Below are 23,744 nucleotides of genomic sequence, written 5' to 3'. Positions count from 1 at the left end.
GGCTTTTCATACCGATGTATTTAGCACTTACTTTGAAAGGTTTTTCCTTACACCGGAAATGGGATTGTCGAACTTGTTATTAAAACATCTTTGATTTCGGTGTGCCTCTCTCAGGACATTAAACGCAACATCCAATTGTCATTTTAAGATCCAGTGTTTTCTCCGAGCTTCCATTTTACTTTCACCATCTACTTATGACATGGGAGTAGCGGAATATTTTTAATTTAATCTTTAATTCAAACCATAGTTAAAATAATCCTTCACACTATTTTGTAAAAGGACTGGTGGAATACAGCAAAAGGAGTGTTTGGGACTTATCCAGAGTGAATGTTTTTTTATTTAAAAATTTGGCCATTTAAATTTCAACACATGGAACGTAGAGCACATGCTATAGACATGACTTCTCAAGTGGCAGCAAATATACATTTTACTACTATTATACATTTAACTTTGGCACATTTACAAAATCAGTGGTAAAAATGAATTCATTACATACACATACATATATGTACACACACACAATAGATATCATACTGAAGGAACAGAACATATATAAACTTCATAGTATTTTGAATGCAGTCTTCCTCTTTCACAACCAGGTGAAAAGAGATATTTATTTGTCATGGGTTTGAGCTACTTACATGTAATTGTTACAGTAATCACAGTAAATAACTTCCTCACTGTCAGTTTTATATGTGGGAGTGCAGGACTCCAGCTACTTGTTTTATTATAAATGATTATAAAGATAAAAGTGGACCAGTGGTTGTCTGGGATTCTCCTCTTAAATAAAAATCCTGCTTCACAGAATCTAATCAGAAATTTCCTTTTTGTTTTTTAAGTGGACAAATCCTGTTTGGATTTTGACATTACCTCTTACACAGTATGTAAATTCTCTCTGTCACAACCCACGTTTGTTTTTTTTTTTACAAATAAACCACTAAAACAAACACTTAAAGCACCCGAGGTCCTAATAGTATGGACATTTTGGCTTGTCACTTACAGAGAAACATGTGCTTTTTAAATAACGGGGAAACCCTGGCAGCTCAAACGTTACCAAAAGGGGTGAGAAGAAGAGTTACAGTATCAATGTCTTACTATTTTCACAGAGCAGAAGAAGACCCAACAGAAATGTCAGTACACCCAGTCAATAAAATGTTCCAATAGTTTGGCCTTCAGCTCCAGCTCTTGAACACTAGAGGGCTGTCTCGGCCAACTGATGCTTTAGGCCAGATGGGGAGGGATCGCATAAGAGAAATTAAATCTCCTGGAGTGAGGTGGGAGCAGGTTCTAATGGCACATCCACTGCTCAGTCTTATAGTCCAGCATCAGTGTAACACAACACCCTTTGTGAAAGACACATACTTCCCAAAGCCTAGCGCTTGATCACCACTTGCTCGAAGGCTCCAGTTGCGACCCTGAAAAAGAATGTCACAATGTGTTACATGACAGGAAATGAGGGTAGTTATCTGATCTGGCTGAGCGGCATTCTTTCGTGTGCAGAACTAACATGATGTTGTAAAACTGAAATGATCTCATCATAAAAATGTACAAGTTAAAACATGATCTCATACGTAAATGGTTGAGACAAAGATTCCTAATCAGAATCATCATTTAGCATTGTTGCTATTGCTCATATTTGTAGTCAGCTAAATGCCTGGTGTGGAGCACCCACAACCCACAGTTACATAATCAAACCCACCTTGTGTGCTGGCTTCCCAAGGCTGTACTCCCACCAGGACCAACAAATAAGCTGAGCCCTTCCTCTGCAGCAATACACACACATAGGAAAGAAGACAAACAATGATCAGTTCACACAGTTTAAAAAAAACTAGCTGACTCTGAGTTTGTAGGATTTCTAGAAATAAATAACTATAAACTGGGGGATGTTAGAAGGAGGCTGGTGAACCAGCTGACAAAAAAACATCTTGCATTTTTTTTTTAGAGAACATCCAGTGAGGTAGTTTATAGTTGAGGAGCACAGATGATGCACTTTGAGAAAAAATGTATGCAACATCAGACTCAATGAAAAAGGAGATCACAATGAATGTTTGTCCTCTAAATGACATTTAAGGTTAAGGACGGGGGTTTGTAATAGAGCAGCTATCCATCAGAGAGGTTCAACTGCCCTTGTGGTATTTATAGAGCTGATAAACCACCTCGCCTCTGTAATCCTTAATGAAATAAAGTTTACATTTCTTGTTGAAAGTATGCAACAAGATGATCTGATTTGTGTCATGAACAACTAACCATAATTAAATCATTTCTGGCAAGATTTTGCTTTGGGAATATTACAGACAAACTGACAACTTAGAGGTATTGCATTGTTGCATTGCAACACAAGAAGTAATTTGATCACATCAGCAAAATGATGGGCGACTTTCCACACCAGGATTAGATGTACACACCCTCTGCACTGGAGTCTAAGAAGTTATGGCTGAAATCCTGGCTCTGCAGGATTTTCTCTATTATGTCATCAGCATCCACCCTGGTGGCATCAACTCTCTTTAGTTGATTCTCCACTGAGTTCTGCTTTATTGGGTGTCTAATGGAGAAAGACAAACAAGGTTTAATTTTACAAATGTGTCTCTCATAGGAAATGACAAAGAGACAAAAGACGCAAGACAATTTAATCAGTAAACCAGGCCAAATCCTTGTTTATGTTAAGGTCATTATTACACAAAAGTCAAAAACACCATAGAGTATATATGAAAATGAAAGGTGAGAAGAAGGAAAGAAAAAAATTAATTACTTTATTGCAAAGTTTTATCATTATAGTGTAGCTCAGTTAGAAAATACAGAAAGAACAACAAATACAAATGTTCATTTCTTTTATTTCCTGTTGTGTGTCTAGTTACAGTATGATGTGATGCCAAAAGCTTGACCATGACTGATGAGCCTGAGAGCAATCTATTGTGCTGATTTTGAACACAAGTGGATCAAATTTGTTTTTCCTTTTACGACACATTCTAAAGTCATTAAACAGTCAAAGACATCAACCTGTAGGCATACATTTCAGAAGCAGAGTAACGTGTGTATTACCTTTTAACCTTCGTGGGGGTGGAGGGGTTTTCAGATGATTTGGGGCAGGTTGCAGAGATTGGTGGAGTGGTCCTGCTCTCCTTCTCTCCTCTCTCCGCCTGCTGATCAATGGGTTCAGGGATGCTGCCGATGCCCGTAGAGGCAGAACTTCCTGAGCCGCTCCGCTGATGAGTCAAATCTGTTAAACTGGAGTGGTTCGAGCTGTAACCTACGGCACAGGACACGAAAAAAAAAAAACACGTGAAAGGATATGTTCATGATTTGTGTAATTAGTGTGGAAATAATGTTGTGTTTGTGTAAGGGTATAATTATGTGTCACTGTGTTTGTACCTGAAATTTTTGACTGCTGACTTGCATAGCTGGATTTTCTTGAGTGACCATACGCTACCAGCTCCTCTGGGACTGATACTGACTTTCCTTGAGTCTCTAAAAAATGTTAAACATTCAGTGGTGAAATCTGCAAATCACAGGTTTTGTCGCAACTTTTGTTCTGATTATTAACCAAGACAAAAAGCACAGACAGCTACAGTAAAACTGTTATCCAGAGGCAGTGCTGGGTCTCCTGAGAATTTACTTTTTTATTACTTAATTATGCTTTTAATGCAGAAGCTTCTTATTTTGAAGATTTTAAATACTTGACTTCTGAATAATATTGGAGCCTTGTGACAACTACAGTTTACAATTACTATCTCCTAGAAAATCTTTACTTTTGTGAAGAACTGAGAAATAAAAATTAAAGGTTGTCAGTTGTTAGGGAACAACACACTCTTAAAAGCCACAACATGTATGTACACATACCAGAGAGTGAGTAGGATATGTGTGTGTCCCCTCCTTTTCTGTCCTCAAGCAGACACTCTGCTTGAGCCGTTGGGATTCCCAGAGTCATGGCTGTAGATGCGGGACTAAAGGGAACACAGGAACCAGTCAAGTTATTTTGAATCATGATGATATCTTATGTAGCACTGAGTGCTGTTGGAAAGGAGATTTAACTGCTTTATTAACGGTGAGGATAAGTTGCAATGCATGCTGCTACCCTAGGTTTGTCAGTTATTCTGTGAACAAAAGGCCAACCAAAAGATTTGAAAGACGCTATACTTACATAAAAAAATTATCCACACAGGAACCGTAATGTAATACTCTTGACTTTTAGAAATGTTATGGCTAATATCTTACTCAGAATAAGTATGTTTGCTATTTTAGGGTGCTTGTGGGTAGAGGTATGATCTTCAAGGGTTAAGAGTTGATACATTTTATTCATTTTGGATGCCTACTGAGATTTATAGAGATCATACAGGGTGCTGCTATTTTTTTTTTAAATGCTTTATGTAAAATGGACTATTCGTGATAGACCTTTTTCACAGGAAACATTTTGGCTTATCAGCAGGAAAAGCACAAGTGGAGTTGAATATTAACGACTGCATTCCATTTAAATGAGCTTGTTCCAGGGTCCTGGTATAATGAATGCTGGCTCACTGTCACACCTGACTGGGACACCCGATGGAACTGAGACATTCTCACAAAATGTGTCTAACCTGTGGTTTTCCTGTTAATCTAAACAGCTGCTGTGAAAAAGGTCAATATCATTTTACTTAGAAAGGTGCAAACAAACTTTGCTAAAAACCTCAGCATGCAAAGTACACAGCTATCTTCGATCAAACTTGTTAATATAGGGGCGACTGATAGCTTAGTGGTTAGGACATATACCACATGGTTTATGTTCTGGTAAATATTCTCAGAGGTGACTCCCCAGTTTGATTACTGGCCGGCTAAACTTATACTGCACATCATTCCCCTGCTCTACTTTACAACTAATCAGTCTATTTAAAATGCCAATTAATGTTAGCAACTCATAGTTTAGTAGACGTTAACACAAGAAACATTACATCACTGCTACTGAGATGTTAAACATAGGAAGGAGGGCAGTGAGACAATGAGAGAGAGAAAAATGTTTGCCTCGTGTTTGCCTGACTGTGTTTTGTGGTAAATCCTCCACACACACACACAATGAGTAACACCGCGTGGGATGAATGAGTAATCTTCAGACATCTCCAAGGCAGCAGCCTGTGTATCATTACACCAAGCAGGACTTGGAAAAGGAAGGAATATAGAGAAAGACTTGTGTTGGTTGAAGAAAGCTTACTGCTTTCACATTGTCATGGTGTCACCAGGAGTGTGACGTCACATCACATCCTTTGTGACAAACTGCTCAACCAACAGCTCCCACTTTCCTGAGAATAGGACCTTTGGGCTGAGCTGCTCGCTACGAAGGTTGGGCACTTTACTATCTGGGTGAGGTGTTTTAATCTCTCAGATAAAACATTGATATAATCTAAGATACAAAGTGAAACTTCACAACTGAACTCTGTCAGAAATAACAGATGAGAGACTGTTTAAAGTTCAGTGACAGACAGGATGTGATGAAGACAATTTCCTGTATGGTTTCACACAGACTCTTGTACCTGAGGGACATACTTTCTTTGTACCCATGACTGTATATTTTTTGCAGTTAAACAAAATATAACATAAGAGACAAGATGAGATTTCCTTAGTTTTAAACTGAATTAACATTCAGACTTGAAATTAACAAATAAATAAGGTAGAGAAGAGCTCTTACGTTTTAAAACAGGGGTCTCCAGACATAAGCTGTGTGCTGATGACAACCTGTAACAGGGACAAGAGCAACAGGATTGTCAGCGTGTATTTGTGAGGCAGAAAAAAAAGCCAAATGTTACTGTGTAGTGTGGTTTCACCGGGGTGCTGTTAAATATGGTTTAGATTAAATTATTGAGAACTCTACGTCGATTGTAGGTTCATGCCCCAGGAAGAATAGGCATATCTTAAATTTATTCCCATGGCTCAGGCAGTTTAAAAATCACAGGTTCAGACATGTCTTACATAAAGTGTCAGGGTGTTGAACTTTTCCACCTGTCATACATTGAACTTTCTCAAACTAAAGAGTGTCTACTCAACAACCGGCAACTTGCTTGAGAACGACTTATTTTTTGATTGCTGTATTCAATTATATTCTTAAACTGTACAGACAAGTCAGAGTGAATTATTGGATAGTGCCAACACATTACCAGTGTGGTAGATACTCATTAGAGGATTTACCACACTGTTTAAAATGGTTGTGGAGTTGTGTGTCGCTTCACTGCCATACCTTAAGAATTGAATTGTCCTGTCTGGTGTTCTTTGTGTCGTATCCCTCGAGGAGACACCGTCGTACAGTGCTGCCGGACCCAGCAAACTCTGACAGGTTCAAGTCAGCAAAGCCCAGCTACATAGGGTTAAAAAAAAAAGAAAAAGGTTTCCTTCAGTAATGTGCTCTTGGCTGTCAAACTGACTAATAATTTATTTGTGCTTGAAGAATCAGTATATGGGAATGTAGTTTTAAAAGATACGATGTACACATGAAGAAATCCAGCCCATCTGAGGTTATGCCAAACAATGCTCATGTATGAAATGGGATCAGATTACTTAATTCCTCAACCCTCCATTAAAGTTATCAATTAACATGGCATTGGTTTTGTTTTACAGATTTTTCAATCAGTAACCAAAGCCGGAAACCAGAAACGAAAGACTCAGACTCACCCAACTAAAAAGTCCTCTGTGGGCATTTGAAGGGCAGCTAATGTCATATACATTTCTCGTTCACAACAAATCTACAAACTTTAGAAGAGAAGAATTACCTTTGCAAAAGTTTTTCCACCCTTTAATTCCTAAAATGACAAAAACAGAAATAAGTGATATTACATATCTCTAACACATTATTTTTTTTTAAAAAAAACATCTGTACTCCTTACAGCATGACTAAACTGTACACAAAACACTTGACTGCTGTGTTGAGGTTACAAATGAACTCTTGTGATCTTGTGTTCATAAACCTTTTCTTAGCACATTCAAGTCTCCACTGAGTGCCTGGATTCTGCTATTGATAACTGATACTGTGCATTTTTGCAGTGTCAACAAAGCTGAGCTTGATGGCAGAAAAAAACGTCCTGTACCTTACGCACAGACACCCGGCAGACACACGGGTCCAGCACACCTGTCCCAGCATTGGCACTCATCTTACACATGAAAGAGAATCTCTTCTTCCAGTGCACACAGTTGGCTTGGACGGACTCCCTGTGAGACAGAAACCAAAATGTACAGGCATGCTGAATACTGCGGAGGAGATATTAATCCAAAATCTGCCATAAGTATGTGGGGTAAAATGTGTCCCAAACCATTAATAATGATGAAGAAATTATTGTTTATTTATGCTTTATTCTTTAAGATAGTCCTTCAAAGTTCTATTAGATGATTTACTAATATTGACTCACCCTTTGCAAACAAGAGTCAGACATTGGGCCCTAAATGTACGCAACAATTCAGTCCAATCTCTGATATTAGGACAATCATGTCATTTTCTATGCTCACTGCTCTGGGCATACAAATCATTTGGAAAAAGTTTTGGGCTACATTATTAAAATTCACTTGATAGGGATCTTTACATGCAAAATGTACAGCGTGGACAATGCTGATCGTTGGCAGAGTAACATGGGGGTAAAGGTTTGTAGTAGGAGTTTGTGGTATCACAGGGGACAGGAATGCTATGGGAAATAATGGTAGGCCTAGTATAAACAGATCATATTCTTATACATCATAATCAAAACAGTCAATATACTGGTATTTGAAAAGTTGTGGTTAAAGCCGGATACATCGAAGAATACAGTGTTTACACTATAGTTGTTAGGAGCAGGCAGTTGCCATGGCAGTAATGAGGGGTAGTGGGTCACATGTGCTAAAAACTGTGTCCATTTTTTCCGCAGTGACTCATTTAAGTCCAGCAGAAGCAGTTATCATCATAACTCTGGTCCCGGATGTTCTTTTTGAATGCAGGGAAAAAAAAATATGTTTTTGGTCATCGCTGTCATAAACTGAATTTTCTTTTTATTTAACAATAACATCTACGTAGAAGTGAACAGGAAACACATTTCCCTTTCAAGAAGAGTGTCTGTTCTATCAAACAATTTCCAAACTACTATTATTAAAACTGTAAAAAAAAAAAAAAACAACAACCCTATATTATTACTACTATTATTATAACTATTATTACTATTGTTGGGGTTGTTGTTCACTGGTTGTTGTTCACTGGACGTGAAACAACAACCCCTGGACTGAAATAGCTGCTCCAGTAAAACCTAACAGTACGTGTTGCTTAGCAACCACTTCGATCAACTGTAAACATAGGTGACCGGAAAGAAAATATTTTTGTACACATCTTATCTTCTACATCTTAAAATAACGTTGGATTGTATTTAACATATTATCGCCGTTTTAATATCACGTTAAATGACTGCGCCGTGTTTTTTTGTCGCCTCCTTGCTGGCAAGTCTTAAACTGTTGACTAGGTAAGTTAACTTCTAACTAGTAGCCTCTTAAGTAAGTTTGCAGACAGATGGATTTAAGATAAACGTAACTACACACACTCTTAAATGCCATGTTGAAGAATAAAATAAATAAATAAATAAATAAAAAAAACGAGGCAACAAATGCTGTAAAAGGCGTCCAGAGTAAACCGAGCATGGACTTAAAACCGGTTAAAAAGTTTCGCTTTAGTTGAACTGAGCTCGCTCGGACGACCCCGGGGAGCTGTCGCTATAAATAGAAGCAAATCTTACCGAGACGACTCTTCGGCGAAGCCTCCGTCCATGAGCCTCACTTTACAAAATAAAACTCCGTTCACGAAGGGGACCGATGACAGTTCATCCAAGTCGAAGTCTACTTTAAATTTGAATCTCTTTTTCTTCATGAGAATAAACGACATTATCCTAAACGCCTGTCGCGCGTGCGAGACCGCAAACGCGACAACGAGTCCCGCGTGGAGTTTGACAGACAGCTGGACACTTTCTCTGCTCGGTGCTGTCGCCGCCGCTCACTCAGCTGTTGCTGCTGCTGCTGCTGCTGCAGACACAATTCAAAACCTCTCGTTCCCCACCCACTGCAAAAAAAAAAAACAACAACACTATTCATGACGTAGGGATATTCCGGGGTTTGATTGGACCGCTGGATGAAATTAAAGTTTGAGTGGTACAGTGCAGTCTGACGCTAATGCGGCGTTGTTCCCGTGAGAGCAAAATTACATGTTAAAAAAGAAATGGGAAGAAGAGGGAGAATATCATTCAGAAGGACAAAAAAAAAAAAATGCAAAAGAATCACATGCCTGGAAAAAGTTACGCAATTTAAATGACTTACAAACATAGTCACTCCAACTTTTGTGTTTTTTCTTTTGATGTTTTTATGTTGTGTTTGTACGTTTAATTCATGATTTGATTAAATATGAAAGTCATTTTTCAATGGAAAACGTTAAAAAAAAGAGTTGAAAATAAAACGTTCCCCAAATTAGAGGTTTCACAAAAATATCCTTTAAAGAATGTGTCGAAAAAAACACTTGCAAAAACTCAAGAGTCCTCCCACCTGCAGAAGTTCTCTGATGACTGCTGTGGTCCGGTGTTTGATTAGGTTAGGTAGTTACTTTATTAATCCCCGAGGGGAAATTTTTTTCGCTACAGCAGCATACAGAAGCAATAAAATAATAATAGAATAATAGAAAAGCAATAAAATAGCAGTAAAAAAAATATAAAATATAAAATGCACAGTATATACAGTACAGTATATATCTATATATATTATATACAAACAACCAAGAAACACAGTCAACAGTGGTATTGATTACTAGTAGATTACTAGTAGTGATGGACGGGAGGAGGAGTACGGGGCAGTAGTGGAGGGCTTTGTGGAGTGGGCGGGAAGAAATCACCTGCTCCTGAACGTGGCCAAGACCAGAGAGATGGTGGTCGACTTCAGGAGGAAGACGACGGCTCCACAACCGCTGAGAGTTCTGGGAGAGGAGGTGGACATGTTGGAGGAGTACAAGTACCTGGGTGTCTCCATCGACAACAGACTGAACTGGAAGACCAACATCAACGCTGTCTACAAGAAGGGGATGAGTCGACTCTTTTTCTTGAGGAAACTTCGATCCTTCAATGTGTGCAGCAAGATGTTGGAGATGTTCTACCATCTGTTGTGGCCAGTGAACTGTACTTCGCTGTGGTCTGCTGGGGGAGCAGCATTGGAGCCGGAGACACCAACAGACTTAACAAACTGGTTAAGAAGGCCGGCTCCATCATTGGCTGCAAACTGGACAGCCTGGAAAAGGTGGTGGAGAGGAGGACGCTGAACAAACTATTATCCATATTGGATAATCCTGACCACCCTCTCCACCACCTGCTGCAGGGACAGCGGAGCACTTTCTCCAAAAGACTCGTCCAGCTCTGCTGTCACAAGGACAGATACAGGAGATCATTCCTGCCGACCGCAATAAGTCTGTACAATAACTCACCTCTGGTTAAATCCATCACACAACAATAACACCGTTGGTTGTCTGTTTTCTTGTTTGTTTAAATCCTTGCACTATTGTTTAGTTAGTTTTCATTTAATTTAATTATTCTATTTTATTTTATTCTATTTTATTGTATATACTGTGCATTTTTATATTTATTATTTTGTACTGTTGTTTTATTGCTTTCCTGTAACTATAATGCTGCTGTAGCGAAAAAAACTTCCCCTTGTGGGATTAATAAAGTAAATATCTATCTATCGATCGATCTATCTATCTATCTATCTATCTATCTATCTATCTATATATCTATCTATATATCTATCTAACCTCCAGGGAACCTTTAGATAATGTTTCCTGAAAGTTATAGTGTTTGCTGGGATATTATTTTTACATTCGGGTATTAAGTAAAATGGGCCTAAAATAGCAAAAAAAAAACAACAACAACAAAACATCGCCCCTTTTAAGAATACACTACTATTGTACAGTTGCTATTATTGTTATAGTACATTGACATGTTTACAGCATTTATAGCTTGTTGAGGTGGCTTACTTTTATTATCTTAATCTAAACCAATGACAATATTGCTGTTTATACAATTTACAAGTAGTATAGTAGTAAAGGGGAAAAAAGGGCAGTATTTTCCTGTGTGCAGAGCAGAAATTAATCACTAAAAATGGAAATATTACTTTTACTGTTAATATTACTTTCAAACACTGTGTCAAAATGAATGCACTGAATGAATAGCGATATCTGGCACTCAGTAAATTAAAGAAACGCTCCCTTTTCCTGTTATAATGACCATAGACTGTATATATGACAAAACGTCGCCCTCTACTGGGGACCAGCTGCTCTGCAGGAAATACTAAACTCAGTGTTTCGACTGACACGTCCTCCTCCAAGATGAAGAGATTAAGTTTCCTCGGTATTGCAACGTCACGCATCAAATGGGAGAATGGGTGAAAAAGTGGATGATACGTTTCACTCTTATGAGGATAAACCGGATTATTCATGTGGTTAATCCATCTTTTTTTTTTTCATCCCTTTTCTATTTGACCATATTTCCTACTTCCCCGTACGAAACGCAGAGAAGCTGCGCAGACCTCGTCGCTCCGCCCTCTATTACTGCAGTTCCCCAGAAATACCACGGAGTGTAGTACATCTTTGCACGGGACAGTCTGCGAAATAAACCATCTGGAAACTGCCATCACCAACGCCGAGCTCACATGTGGATTTTGCGCAGGATTAAGGAATAATATTCACTATGGATTAATAACCAGATCCTGAGTGCAGGACGGCTCGTCTGGACGCTGCTTCCACATTAGCGCTATAATGTATCGGACGTTTTTACTACCAAATGCCCGTTGCTGGGATGCCGACAGTAAGAGGTCATACCAGGATCTCTTCGAGAAGCTCGATACCAATAAAGATGGGAAGGTGGATGTCGCTGAATTACGCGCGGGCCTCAAGGCGATGGGGATATTCCGACAGGGTGCTGCACAGGTAAAAACTCAGGGAAAGGGAGACCTAATATGAGTTATGAGTGTCAAGTCCCGGCCTGCTCGTTTTTGCATGCAATTCCGCAGTAGTATGACTGTGTCCCTGTGTGTCTGTGTGCGTCACTCACACCGTGGTACGCAAATGAACCCGTGGATTGTGTCTCCTCTGCAGAAAATTGTGTCATCTGGTGACCAAAACAAAGATGGGAGCCTGGATTTCAACGAGTTCACCAAATATCTGAAGGAGCACGAGAAGAAGCTGAGGCTGACATTCAAGAGTCTGGACAGAAACAACGATGGTAGGAGTCAATGAAGTTGTAGGAGCAACATCCACTGACACCTGTCAGTGTTTGTTTACAAAATCGCATATCCACTGTTTACACTGCAGCATATTTCAATTTAGTTTCTATGTGTCAGGGCGCATTGACGCCTCCGAGATCCAGCAGTGCCTTGCAGAGCTGGGCACGGATGTCAGCAGAGAGGACGCCCTGAAAATCTTACACAGGTTTGACCTCCATGTCTACGCATTGTAACATGTGTTCGTTTACAGTGTGGCCAAACATGTTGCTTGCTTTACTCAGTGTGGTGCAACATAATAAGTCGTGAGGTAAAGAGCTGTCTGTGTGTGTTTCTTCAGTATGGACATTGATGGGACCATGATGGTGGACTGGAACGAGTGGAGAGAACACTTTCTGTTATACCCTGGCCACAACCTGGAAGAGATCATACGCTACTGGAAACACTCCACGGTACAGAAAAGCACTGTGACATAGATTCTGCACACACACATAGAGGCAACTGCTGTGGAATAAATCACGTGCCCTCTTTTTCTTGAATATTATGGATTTTCTCTGCAGTTCGCATTTTGCCGGCAGCTTTGAAAGTCTAAACCGGCCAAGAAAATCAGGTCACAATGTGATCTGTTTCCCTCAGCTTACTCCTCCACCGTCCTCTCAGTGCATACAAAGATGTCATTTATACAAGATTTGTGCTCCAACAAGAGCAAAACAGTGTCTCTCTTTACAAACCTCCTATCTGAATGTTCAGGAAGCTTTTCTACAAACCCAGACGGAGCTGTGTTCACATACCAATAAGTGTGACATACTTCGTAAACCCCTATGCGTCCCTGAAGTGTTGCATATAAAATGCCACTGCACCGTGTTTTTTTCACCCACACCTTTGTGCTTTTGGGGAAACATTGGTGGTGTTTATCTGAAGCAGCTAAAGCATGCAAGACGAGGGTTCGGGCAGCTCAGTGATTATGATTTCTTAAGTAACAAGATAAGGAGCTCAAATCACTTCCTGTTGAAATAGTTTGGCAACAGCTTTTGTTTTAGTTATAGTGTGGCCTTTTTCACGGCTTTTTAACAATTATGCAGGACATTTTCTTGATGTATTTGCTCTCTGGATGAAACCTTATGTCCAAGGTTTTGTAAATGTTGCCCTCTCGCCACTGTGCATCTGGTAATTTGTCAACATTGAGTGAATAGTTGCTGCGCAAGTGTAGACATTTCCCTCAAAAGGAGAAGTTCTTGTTGTTACGCTTTTTTTTCTGACATTTACACCTACACAAACAGAAAGTAACATGTGCCTTCCTCGGAGACGTACATTCTTAAAGGCAGAATTAATGCTGGCATAAAGTATTTTGCATAAACAGATGTACCGCTGAGAATATGTGTTTGTACTTCCAGCGCGAGGACTCATGCTGACAGACATAAAAAAAAAAAAAAAAAAATTTTAAATGTGGCAATTGATTTGAGTAAATATGCCTATTTAATCACCAGGTGCTGGACATAGGTGACAGTCTCGCCATCCCAGATGAATTTACAGAAGAAGAGAAGAGCTCGGGTGGCTGGTGGAAGCAGCTTTTTGCAGGTGCGGTGGCGGGGTCCGTGTCTCGCACCGGCACGGCTCCGCTGGACAGAATGAAAGTCTTCATGCAGGTGAGTGACATGAAAGAAATGGATAGATAGGGAAATAGATGTGTGTGACACTGTCCTGCTAAATGTGTATGTATATTTGTACTGCAGGTTCATTCTTCTAAGACCAACCAGATAAGTCTGGTCGGGGGCTTCAAGCAGCTGGTTGTGGAGGGAGGTCTGACTTCACTGTGGAGGGGAAATGGAATCAATGTTTTGAAGATCGCACCTGAGACGGCAATCAAATTCACGGCATATGAACAAGTAAGGAGTGCACCTCTGAAATGTCCATTTTAGTACATGTAATTGTAGCTAATGCATGTTTCTAAAAATATTATGGCTACACACTTTTTTTCTTGTCTTTCTATTACAGTATAAGAAATTACTAACATCAGAGGGCAAAAAGATTGAGACACACAAGAGGTTCATGGCTGGCTCTCTGGCTGGGGCCACAGCTCAGACAGCTATCTATCCAATGGAGGTAAGATGACTGTATTATTATAAGTATTAATAGGATTAAAACATTACTGCACTGAGGCAAATAAAGTCATGCAGAAATATTACTAATAAAATTAGATCAAGTCCCCAACAATATAGATAGAACAACAGCATTAATATTAAAACAGGTAATATAGGTTGGAGACAAAAAGTATGCCCACTAAAAATGCTTTTTAAAAAGGATACGTTTTGAAAAAAGGTTTGAAAAATGTAACTGATCTTATGATCCTCAGATTCTCAGTCACCTTTAAGATCTGAGGCTCCACTCAGGCTCGTACAGGAGCATGAACCATGAACAGCTTTATATATGATCAGTAAAATCTTAAACTCAACTCTAAAACTTACTGCTAACCAGTGAGGAGAGGTTAAAACAGGGGGGGTGGATCACTGCTTCGTCATCCTGCCTCACAGGATGCAATAAAAATATTTCCACCATGAACATCATAAAATACTACACAAACCAGAAGAATCTGTCCTTCATCTTTGCCTCTTGTGCTCTGCTTTTCTTTAAGGTCGTAAAAACTCGACTGACCCTGAGGAAAACTGGCCAGTACGGAGGAATGTTTGATTGTGCTAAGGTGATCCTGAGGAAGGAGGGTGTCAAAGCTTTCTACAAGGGCTACATCCCAAACTTACTGGGCATCATTCCCTACGCTGGAATAGACCTCGCTGTTTATGAGGTACAGAGATCCCCCCTCGGTGATATTTTACAACAGAGTGCACTTTGTTTAATGAACTCATTCAATATGCACAATAAATCTTGTATCGCAGGGCTACGTGAATCTTATTCAGAGAAATGCATTTTTGTGTTACGCTCATGTTGTGTCATCTGTCTCCTTGCTGTGTCTCAGAGTCTAAAGAACACCTGGTTGTCGTACCACGCCAAAGACTCGGCTAACCCTGGAGTTCTGGTGTTGCTGGGCTGCGGGACCATCTCTAGTACCTGTGGCCAGCTGGCCAGCTATCCACTTGCACTTGTTCGCACACGGATGCAGGCACAAGGTAAACTCAGTGTGACGTATGATAATAGTAATGACCAAACTTCAGTGGCACTCGGTGGCTATAAAATGATTGTTCTGCAAAGGAGCTCCATATGTGATGGGAATGTATACTTAAAGCCACATAACGCAGAGCAGCTGCAACACAGTAGTTCCCTCTTTCAATTCATTCACACCCTGAGGTGAAGCTGAAGGCGCTGCTGGTATAAAGTATGGATTGCAAATTGCCCACACAAACTGACAAAGTATTAACTGCTATTGTAAATTATTTTTTTTTTCACCTGCCAATGCGACAAGTTTCTCCGCCGTCTCGTATGTAAAGCACAGGGATAAAAAGCCTGTTTTCAGATCCGAAATTGCCTCCCTAATTTCATATTTTTCCGCAGCGTCCTTTGATGCTTCAGACCAACCTTCCATGAGTTCTCTGATGAAGAAGATTGTAGCCAAAGATGGTTTTTTTGGACTCTACCGGGGCATCCTGCCAAACTTCATGAAAGTCATTCCTGCTGTCAGCATTAGCTACGTGGTTTACGAGTACATGAAGACGGGTTTAGGAATCTCCAAATGACACTGTGAGCGCATGAAAAGGAACATGTACTGTACTTGTCCGATTTGAAAAGGCCTGAAATAACTCCCGAAAGACATAACATACAGCGCATGACTTCCAGAGAAGCTCATCAGATGGAAAACTGTACGTTGTAAGAGTTGTCTTTCAGTAGCTAAAGCATTGATCATTTGTGGTGCGCACGCTTTAATTTACTACTGTTACAAATAACATTTACATTTACACACTGTCCAAAACACTGCTTGACACAAAGACAGTTCTGCACATAATACATACAAAAGTTGTAAATATAATGGGTTGTTCAATTTATGCCACTGTTATTTCTTTAAACTTTGATGAAACAAAAATGGGATACAAAGTTGTGCTCTTTGGTAACAGAGGTAAATATTTTCTCCAGTGAAAGCATGAACATATCCCATACCATATTTATGGTCTCTGAATGAGAAAAATGCTGACATGTCCAAACACTGAAGATACAATTTGACACGTAACCATTTACTCATGAGTGACATCAGCTCTAAACAAACACTGCTCCAATCAGCAGCTGTCAGCTAAAAATACAGCAACTGGTCCTTAAAAAAATCAATACTTGTGATCACTGGAATAGTGTATGTATGAATACACACATCTTGTGCAATGTGAAAACCACTAATACCACACTCTGTCTTTAATAAGCATTTAAATGTGCCTTAAAGCCTCTTGGTGTAAACCTCATACCATCAGGATATGTGTTTTTTTTTAGCTATATATGTATATATATATATATATATATATATATATATATATAGTTTTAAAAACAGTAATAACTGGACTTTGGACTGAAATACTTGCAAGGAGCATATTTTTCGCCATGAGTCACTTGTCATTTCAACACATCCAGACCAGCCACCTACACCCATGACAGGATCCTGTTAGTTAACATTTTGTTACCTCACACAGCCACATGGTGGGACGTTTTCATGTAGCATTCAAGATGACAATCTGCCTTTTGTGTTTACTTTAAGTTACATTAAGTTCAAAGAGCATGAAATTGGTCTTGATTCATTAGTTGTGGAAGCTCCTATCGATGGTTTTTTGGGGAAGGCTTGATAATTCCTGTTCCGAGTGACATGGGCATTACTGGTTTGAAGATGGGATGTGTTAAAAGATTCACCTTGTGGTTAATAAAGACAGAGCATGTGGACACATTTCCATGCAGAACTGAAATTTGATGTGTTGGTGTCAGTAAGGGTTTTAAACTCAAACTTATGAGCCGGGTAGCATCAGGTAGATATACTGTTGTGAGGAAGCTGAAACAGAAATAGAAGAAGCAAGAGTGAGGAAATTATTCCATCACTTTTGTGTTCATGATTGAAATTTCTAAAATTTGAATACAATTTTTGAATCAACCTAATAAATCAGTTTCGTTCAGTAGTTTATTACTAGAGTAGGCAAAGATCCGCTGTACCATGAATGTTATTGTGACGACAGGAAGCAATCATAACAATGTTAATATTTATATCCATATTACCATTCATAGTTTACCAAGTTTAGATACTGGGGCTGCAAATAACAAGTATTTTCATAATCAACCTGTCAATAATGTTTTTCAATTAATCAACCAGTTGTTTGGTCTTAAAAATGTAAGAAAATGGTAAAAAAGAAAAAAGAAAAGAAAGTCGTGAGCAGGGTTTCCCTGCAGCTTAAAACATCTTGTTTTGTTCCACAGCCAAAAGATTTGTAGTTTATTAAAGGGAAGTCAATATTCACATTGAGAAATGATATTTTTTTGGTGTGTCCTCTAAATCCTCTAAAAACGATCAAGCGATTATCAGAATAGTTTGTGATTCAATTTCTGTGATCAACTTATCAATTAATTGACAAAATTGTAGCAGGTCTATAAGAGATCATCAAAAATGTATGTCATCTCCTTCAACAACATTTATGACGTGCTAAAGTCATAAAGTAATATCTACAAAAAAAAATATATATAATATATAATTCTTTTGAGAATGTCTTGAAAAATGCTCCCATTTTTGTGTCCAAACCGTTTAACACGACTGTTTCCTCACAGACGACCTCGTAGTCCTTCACCCTCCCCGTAGTGAAACGTGCCTTGCTTTAGTTTTGTCCTCACCGCGCGCCGTAGTCGGACCCCCCGCTGGGCTGCGGTTGTCATAAAGAGGTGGGCGCTCCGCTAAAGCGACTACAGCAGAACAACCTCCATCGGCGTCGGTGAGTGTGTCTCTCCTCTGTTCAGTCTGCGTCCTTAATAATTATAGTTTGCGTTAGTCGACACGGGCCGTCTTTAATACGACTAACGTGTCGCACAGCTAGCGGGCCAGCCGGTAGTAACTGTAAACACCGACCCGAGGCGGGCACCGCGGAGCAGCCTGCGGGGGAAACTACCCTCTCTTACAACTGGGAAACCACGAGTGCTTACTTTTCACCAATGGCTCAGTTGTATTCGTTATTTAGTTTGGGAAGTTAAAAACGTGTTGACGTCGCAGTCGCCAAGCTGGTTAGCGTTAAGTGGCGGGTCTGTCCCACGCCGCGTCCGACAGGCTGCCTTGTTTACGTTCCTCTGATCTGTCCTGGCCCACCGGGTACCTGTCCCGTCCAGCGGTAAGCCTTTTAGCCTTTCAGCCTTTCAGCCTGTCTGGAAAGCCGTTTAAGCCTTTACTCTGAACCCGGGACTGCTGCTCATCGTGTTACGATATTGATTGTCACATTTTAAATGTGCCGTTTCGTGTTACGGTCGCTGCTTGACGCCACTTCAGGTCAGCCTCCCGTTCGTGGCCGTCACGTGTCGTCATCACACCGTCGTGATCAGGGCTGGGTGAAATATGCGATCGGTGCTTCCACTAAATATTTGAGTCATGAGATATTTGATAAATAATCGTCAGTGTCGTGGATGTAATGACTTAAGTGGGTAAAAGCAAATAATAAGATAGAACAGTCTGACTTCACTTTGCTGTCATGCTGCCTTTTAGATTCAGACATGGATGTGTCGCTCAGCCCGACTCTGTTGTCGGTGGTATCTCAAGGTTTTTTTTTTTTTTTTTTTTTACGTTGGAGTAACTGGTTTTAAGTCGTCCTTTCTTTTCCGCAGCTCTCTGAAAAGTGAGGCATCATGGGCAACACAAGCGACAGGGCGTCTGGAGATCGCCATGGAGGTAAAACCCATCGCTCGGACAGCAGCGGGAGTCACAAAGACCAAGAGCACGGCAGCAAGATGGTGGACAGCACGGACGACCCCAACATCTTCAACACCCACGGACCCGAGTCCAAGGTACGCGCGGGGAAATGCAGATTCTTGTACGGAATCGGGTTCTTTCTGCAAGAGATCTCGATCTCGCCGTCTCTCCTAAAAATGGCTCACGGTTATTTTATTTTTTTTGCTTTTAGACATCAGGAGAGAAAGAGTTCACGCCAGATCTGGATGACCTGGTTAAAACGGGTCCTCAGGCTCGACCCACTGTGATCCGCTGGGCCGGAGGGGGCAAGGAGGTCTACATAGCGGGTTCCTTTAATAACTGGAACACAAAGATACCACTAAATAAGAGGTAAACGGGATCAGTTTGGAGCACATGTCGGTAAATTCTCACGCACGTTCACGCTGGTTTGAGTGTCTGTTGATGGAAATCCTGACATTGCACTAATACTCTGTGTCTTCCTCTTTCCAAAGCCATAATGACTTTGTCGCGATTCTGGACCTGCCTGAAGGAGAGCACCAGTACAAGTTCTTTGTAGATGGGCAGTGGGTTCATGACGCCGCAGAGGTACGGCAGGGTCGCTCTTATTTTTTATCTTATTGACATATTTTCATGAACAGAAACATCATTTCATGAAAGATTCCCCTTGATACCATTCGGTTATTCTCACAGAATTTAACAGCAGAACCACAAAAGAACTGTACAAACTTTGCTGTGTGCTATTTTTTTAAGGCCCTTTTAATGACTGCGTGAAATCAGCTGCACTCGCAGTGTTCAAATCTAAACCTCTCAAATTCAGGGAAACGTGCGCAGTTTTTGTGACCAACACTAATTATAGAATTACTGGATTATTACCTTGCTCTCTTTTTGGAAGCCCGTGGTAACCAGCCAGCTCGGCACCATCAACAACCTGATCCAGGTGAAGAAGTCAGACTTTGAGGTGTTTGACGCCCTGCAGGTCGACTCTCTGGAGTGCTCGGACACGTCAGGTCAGCCTGCTCTGTTAATCTTTTCTTCTTTTTCTTTTTTTATGTAGTCAAATAAATGCCATTAGAAAGATTTTCATGACACTGCACTCACCCAGCAATATATGAAGTCTTAATACAGGTGTCGGACACAAAGTTGAAATACAGATTTACATTTAATTATGAAACCATACGCGATTTAAATTCCCCCCCCCCCCCCCCGAGTATATACGAGGTTTGATGTCCACCCTCTGCTTGTGTCCACGGTGACATCGCAAATACGCACGCACTCGCAAAGACGCGCGTAACTTAGATGCTGATGTTGACCAAGTTATGTAGCTTGGAATAATTACTTGCGACGGTTATAGCTTCCTCCTGCTCTGTGCAAATCACGGGGCTGCGCTCCATTTGTGTGCAACAGGAACACTCTCTTAACTTTTGGATCACACGGTGCGTTTTGGGTAGATGTTGACATTTTTGTGGACGTTTGTTGGGGATCATTTTAATAAAACATTTCGTTCAGTCAGATTTCAAACGCTGAAATGTGTTGAAAGTGTGTGTGTGTGAAACTTTACTCAGGAGGGTAATTGTGACCGTGTCCTCACAGATCTGTCCAGCTCCCCCCCAGGTCCATACGGACAGGAGCAGTACATCTTCAGACCTGAGGAGCACTTCAAAGCCCCGCCGATACTCCCGCCTCACCTGCTTCAAGTCATTCTCAACAAGGACACCAATATATCCGTCAGTGTCTCCGCTTTTCCTTATTTACGGTTCAGATTCAGTCCTATATTTCCCTCAGACGAAGACGTGCCCGGCGTTTGTTGCCTGCTTACTGTGGTCTCTGTGGTTTTTCTCTTCTTCCTCTTTGTTGGCAGTGTGACCCCGCCCTGCTGCCCGAACCCAACCACGTCATGCTGAATCACCTGTACGCGCTTTCAATAAAGGTAGGCTGCATAAATCTTTCTCGTACAGTCCACATGTGACCGATAGGATATGAAATATTAGAGGCAAGTCTCTTCCTGTTCCACACGGCCATAGAGGTCGCAGATGGTTAAAGGTCTCGTACTTTTTCATTATTAGTTTCTGCCATTTCTTCAATGAAATGTAACCTTTTGAGTTCTTGAAGCAATTCAACTTGTGCTCAGTATGCTGATAATGCAGCAGGACACCTCCAGCCTTGAAGAAATACATTTTCCCATCGTTATTTAAATCCCTTTTTCTTTTCTTTTTTTTTACCATTTGTACAAAGTGAAGTATCTCTCTGTATTTGCTGTCTGGCTGTAGGTTTCACTTACAACAGCTTGTCTGTGTGTTGTTTCTTCCGTCTGTGCAGGATGGCGTCATGGTGCTGAGCGCCACTCACAGATACAAGAAGAAATACGTCACCTCTCTGCTTTACAAGCCTATTTAAACCTCAGCCTGGGTGCTCCGCGATGCTTATTAGAGAGCAGCATGTTTGTATTCTGCTGTTTTAATTTGTGTGCGTGCGTGTCTGTCGTCACATTTAGCCCAATCTGACACTGAAACATTCACAGGTGAGCTGAAGGCCAGTGGTTGTGATGACTCGGGTAGGGGGGGGGGGGGTTGGATTCGAAAGAGGTCACACTTCTGTCTACATGGCTCTGAACAAAAATAGCGAAGTGTGTGTGCTACTGTAAGTTGTCAGAGAGAGATGACAACCATCCTGTGGCTTTTTACTTGTGACATCTCCAGAAAGATGAGAGACTGACTAAATAACTGTGTTTGCTGCATCTTGTGATTAGACTCATGTTAGTGTGCAAAAAAGAGATTTATTTGGGGTCCGTGTAATATGTGACCTGATCGGATAGCGGACCTTTGAGAGGTCTGTTTCATGAGATTTTGAGTTTTTAATGGCGTGGCTCAACAGTTTGATTTCAACAAGTTGCGTGTGGTCGTACTCTCCTTCAGCTGACTTCAGACCCGAGTGCATGCACAATAACAGGACGACTAAATCTGGCCTGAGAGAGCACCGGTCTTTAAATTGCTTGAAGTTGGAGTGCAATAATTTGCCGTTAAAGAAAATACTGAATTTTAACTCCCGTCAGCGCCGGAAACATGACGTCCCCCGTGAAGCTGCAGTAAACTACAGAAAGTTGAGTTTCTCAGCAGTCATTCAGTTGAATCTGAAGCTCCTTATTTCAGGTTGGTTGAGGGTCACTATAGACAGAGTGCTCGTCCGTTTCCCCACTTTCGAGATGGGGATTGGTGGTCAGAGCTCAGTGTTTAGTTCTGCTGTTGCGTTTATCTTGATGGCGGTTTGCGAACAGGAGCGTTAACGTCAGCTTTTAACTATGCAGCAGACAGCTCGAGTACTGTAGCTCCTCTGGGCTACAGGATCTACGTTTTTTTTTATTTTTTTTTTTTTAGATATGATGGAACTTACTGTGCTTTATGTGTGTCTGTTTTTGGTTCTATTTATAAAAGAGGAATGTACTGTATTTGTTACATGTCTAGTCATGCACAGAGGCCTGTACACCCAAACAGTTTGAACTTGCTGCTTTTGTGTTGAATGTCTGCAGCTTATGAGGATACAGATTGCATGGTCTGTTACACATTCAGAGGCCGACTCGCCGCGCACACCTCAACAAGTGATCGGAGGCACATTATCAGATCAACTGACAGGGCTATGAGGATGAACAGTTGCCATGACTTTAAATGTTTGTACAAAGTTTGCTCACGTGTGTGTGTGTTCCTAAAAAGGATTTAAGATGGTCAGTATTTTTTGGTGTGGTGGCTTTAAAAATTACTTGCAAGTTGTGCTATTTAATGGTCTGAACTTGCCGTATTTACCCACAGTTTATACACTACAGACTTATAAAAGGGGCTTTCATAAATCCTGCTGGTATTCAACTAGACGCTCTGAAAGTATTTTGTGAATGTCGAGCCGTGACGGGTTTTTTTTTGTCCAAAGAGATTTAAAGATTTACAGAGAAGATTAGGATGGACAAGTGCCGTGGACATGGAGTTTTAAGTCTAAAACCAAAACTTGAATTTTACAGCTGTCTTGTGAATATTTAAAAATGCTTTGCAGAAGATACACTGTGTAACGTTTTACTTCTTTGCAAATAAAGAGAGGACGTTGTGGTCCTACTTCCTGTCTGTTTTGTTTTCTGTTAGTGTAAGATTGATCCGCAACAAGGGAAATTCGCTCGTTACAGCAGCACCAAACTGGAAGAAATAATGAAGTGACCAACAACAACAAAATGTAATGATGGTGTTCTGGGTCAAAGACTCTCTTGTGTTCATGCTCTGAGTTTCAACTCGCTTAGTCCAGGACACAAAATCACCAAAATGTATTCAGCTTAATGCTCGTTATGTTTTGATAGAGATGTTGTAACCTGAGTAACGTGCTTCATTTCAACTTCTTCACAGTTGGATGACAAAACCTGTTATTCAACATTTCAATGCAGTGAATTCTTGGTTGAAAACACATACTTAAAGTTCTTAATACATATTTTTTGTTTTTACTTCTGTCACTGGTCTAGTTTAAAAAAATGTTTTAAACGGCATCTCCACACCAAACGGAAATGTTTAGCCGTTTGCGCTTTACTCCGGTGCTTCGACTGCTCGCCCTGCTGCAGTGATGCAGTCGTGCACTCCCAGGCTGTGTTAGTACACGGTGATGTCTCTCCCGTGTGTGTTCAGAGGTGCCAAAGCTTGCGTTT

At 40.6% G+C, this 23,744-nt stretch overlaps 3 protein-coding genes across 4 annotated transcripts; 2 read left to right on the top strand and 1 right to left on the bottom strand.

Moving 5' to 3' along the window:
- Window positions 1–314: 314 nt before the first annotated feature.
- LOC138202863 (EEIG family member 2-like) lies at window positions 315–8,971 on the bottom strand. 2 transcript variants are annotated; one of them, XM_069157182.1, is made up of 11 exons: window positions 8,703–8,971; window positions 7,044–7,164; window positions 6,729–6,758; window positions 6,200–6,316; window positions 5,654–5,700; window positions 3,838–3,941; window positions 3,370–3,465; window positions 3,040–3,247; window positions 2,406–2,542; window positions 1,700–1,763; window positions 315–1,415 (listed from the first exon to the last, which is right to left on the bottom strand). In XM_069157182.1, exons 1-11 carry the CDS (start codon window positions 8,846–8,848, stop codon window positions 1,373–1,375), a joined length of 1,113 nt encoding a protein of 370 aa, XP_069013283.1. In that variant the 5' UTR covers window positions 8,849–8,971; the 3' UTR covers window positions 315–1,372. The 2 variants fall into 2 exon arrangements, with proteins under 2 accessions (XP_069013283.1, XP_069013284.1); XM_069157183.1 differs by lacking the exon at window positions 3,370–3,465.
- A 2,426-nt stretch (window positions 8,972–11,397) lies between these two features.
- LOC138202858 (mitochondrial adenyl nucleotide antiporter SLC25A24-like) lies at window positions 11,398–17,647 on the top strand. The gene is made up of 10 exons (XM_069157177.1): window positions 11,398–11,923; window positions 12,092–12,218; window positions 12,337–12,424; window positions 12,557–12,668; window positions 13,704–13,862; window positions 13,950–14,102; window positions 14,212–14,319; window positions 14,849–15,016; window positions 15,188–15,338; window positions 15,721–17,647. Exons 1-10 carry the CDS (start codon window positions 11,753–11,755, stop codon window positions 15,900–15,902), a joined length of 1,419 nt encoding a protein of 472 aa, XP_069013278.1. The 5' UTR covers window positions 11,398–11,752; the 3' UTR covers window positions 15,903–17,647.
- Window positions 17,648–17,858: 211 nt separating this feature from the next.
- Window positions 17,859–23,174, top strand: prkab2 (protein kinase, AMP-activated, beta 2 non-catalytic subunit). Its single transcript, XM_069157181.1, has 8 exons — window positions 17,859–18,113; window positions 18,991–19,170; window positions 19,287–19,444; window positions 19,567–19,660; window positions 19,968–20,082; window positions 20,666–20,799; window positions 20,934–21,002; window positions 21,392–23,174. The coding sequence occupies exons 2-8, from the start codon at window positions 19,012–19,014 to the stop codon at window positions 21,467–21,469; spliced, it is 807 nt and encodes a 268-aa protein (XP_069013282.1). The 5' UTR covers window positions 17,859–18,113; window positions 18,991–19,011; the 3' UTR covers window positions 21,470–23,174.
- Window positions 23,175–23,744: the final 570 nt, after the last annotated feature.

Source organism: Embiotoca jacksoni, unplaced genomic scaffold (assembly GCF_022577435.1).
Source record: "Embiotoca jacksoni isolate LCO1_2020_lvr unplaced genomic scaffold, fEmbJac1.0.p SCAF_22, whole genome shotgun sequence".
Classification (NCBI taxonomy): domain Eukaryota; kingdom Metazoa; phylum Chordata; class Actinopteri; family Embiotocidae; genus Embiotoca; species Embiotoca jacksoni.
The sequence above is the reverse complement of the archived record's forward strand: the minus strand, read 5'-3'. Positions and strand labels throughout refer to the sequence as shown.

What these genes read in the sequence shown, in the direction of transcription:
- LOC138202858 (XM_069157177.1), top strand. Translation starts at nt 11,753, where the DNA reads ATGTATCGGACGTTTTTACTACCAAATGCCCGTTGCTGGGATGCCGAC. An exon ending in GCCCTGAAAATCTTACACAG is followed by an intron (nt 12,425 to 12,556) that starts GTTTGACCTCCA and finishes GTGTTTCTTCAG; the next exon opens with TATGGACATTGATGGGACCA. An exon ending in CACACGGATGCAGGCACAAG is followed by an intron (nt 15,339 to 15,720) that starts GTAAACTCAGTG and finishes ATTTTTCCGCAG; the next exon opens with CGTCCTTTGATGCTTCAGAC.
- LOC138202863 (XM_069157182.1), bottom strand. Translation starts at nt 8,848, where the DNA reads ATGTCGTTTATTCTCATGAAGAAAAAGAGATTCAAATTTAAAGTAGAC. An exon ending in GGAGACCCCTGTTTTAAAAC is followed by an intron (nt 3,942 to 5,653) that starts GTAAGAGCTCTT and finishes TGTTCCCTTTAG; the next exon opens with TCCCGCATCTACAGCCATGA. An exon ending in ACCCCCACGAAGGTTAAAAG is followed by an intron (nt 2,543 to 3,039) that starts GTAATACACACG and finishes TTTCTCCATTAG; the next exon opens with ACACCCAATAAAGCAGAACT.
- prkab2 (XM_069157181.1), top strand. Translation starts at nt 19,012, where the DNA reads ATGGGCAACACAAGCGACAGGGCGTCTGGAGATCGCCATGGAGGTAAA. An exon ending in CCCACGGACCCGAGTCCAAG is followed by an intron (nt 19,171 to 19,286) that starts GTACGCGCGGGG and finishes TTTTGCTTTTAG; the next exon opens with ACATCAGGAGAGAAAGAGTT. An exon ending in TGTACGCGCTTTCAATAAAG is followed by an intron (nt 21,003 to 21,391) that starts GTAGGCTGCATA and finishes CCGTCTGTGCAG; the next exon opens with GATGGCGTCATGGTGCTGAG.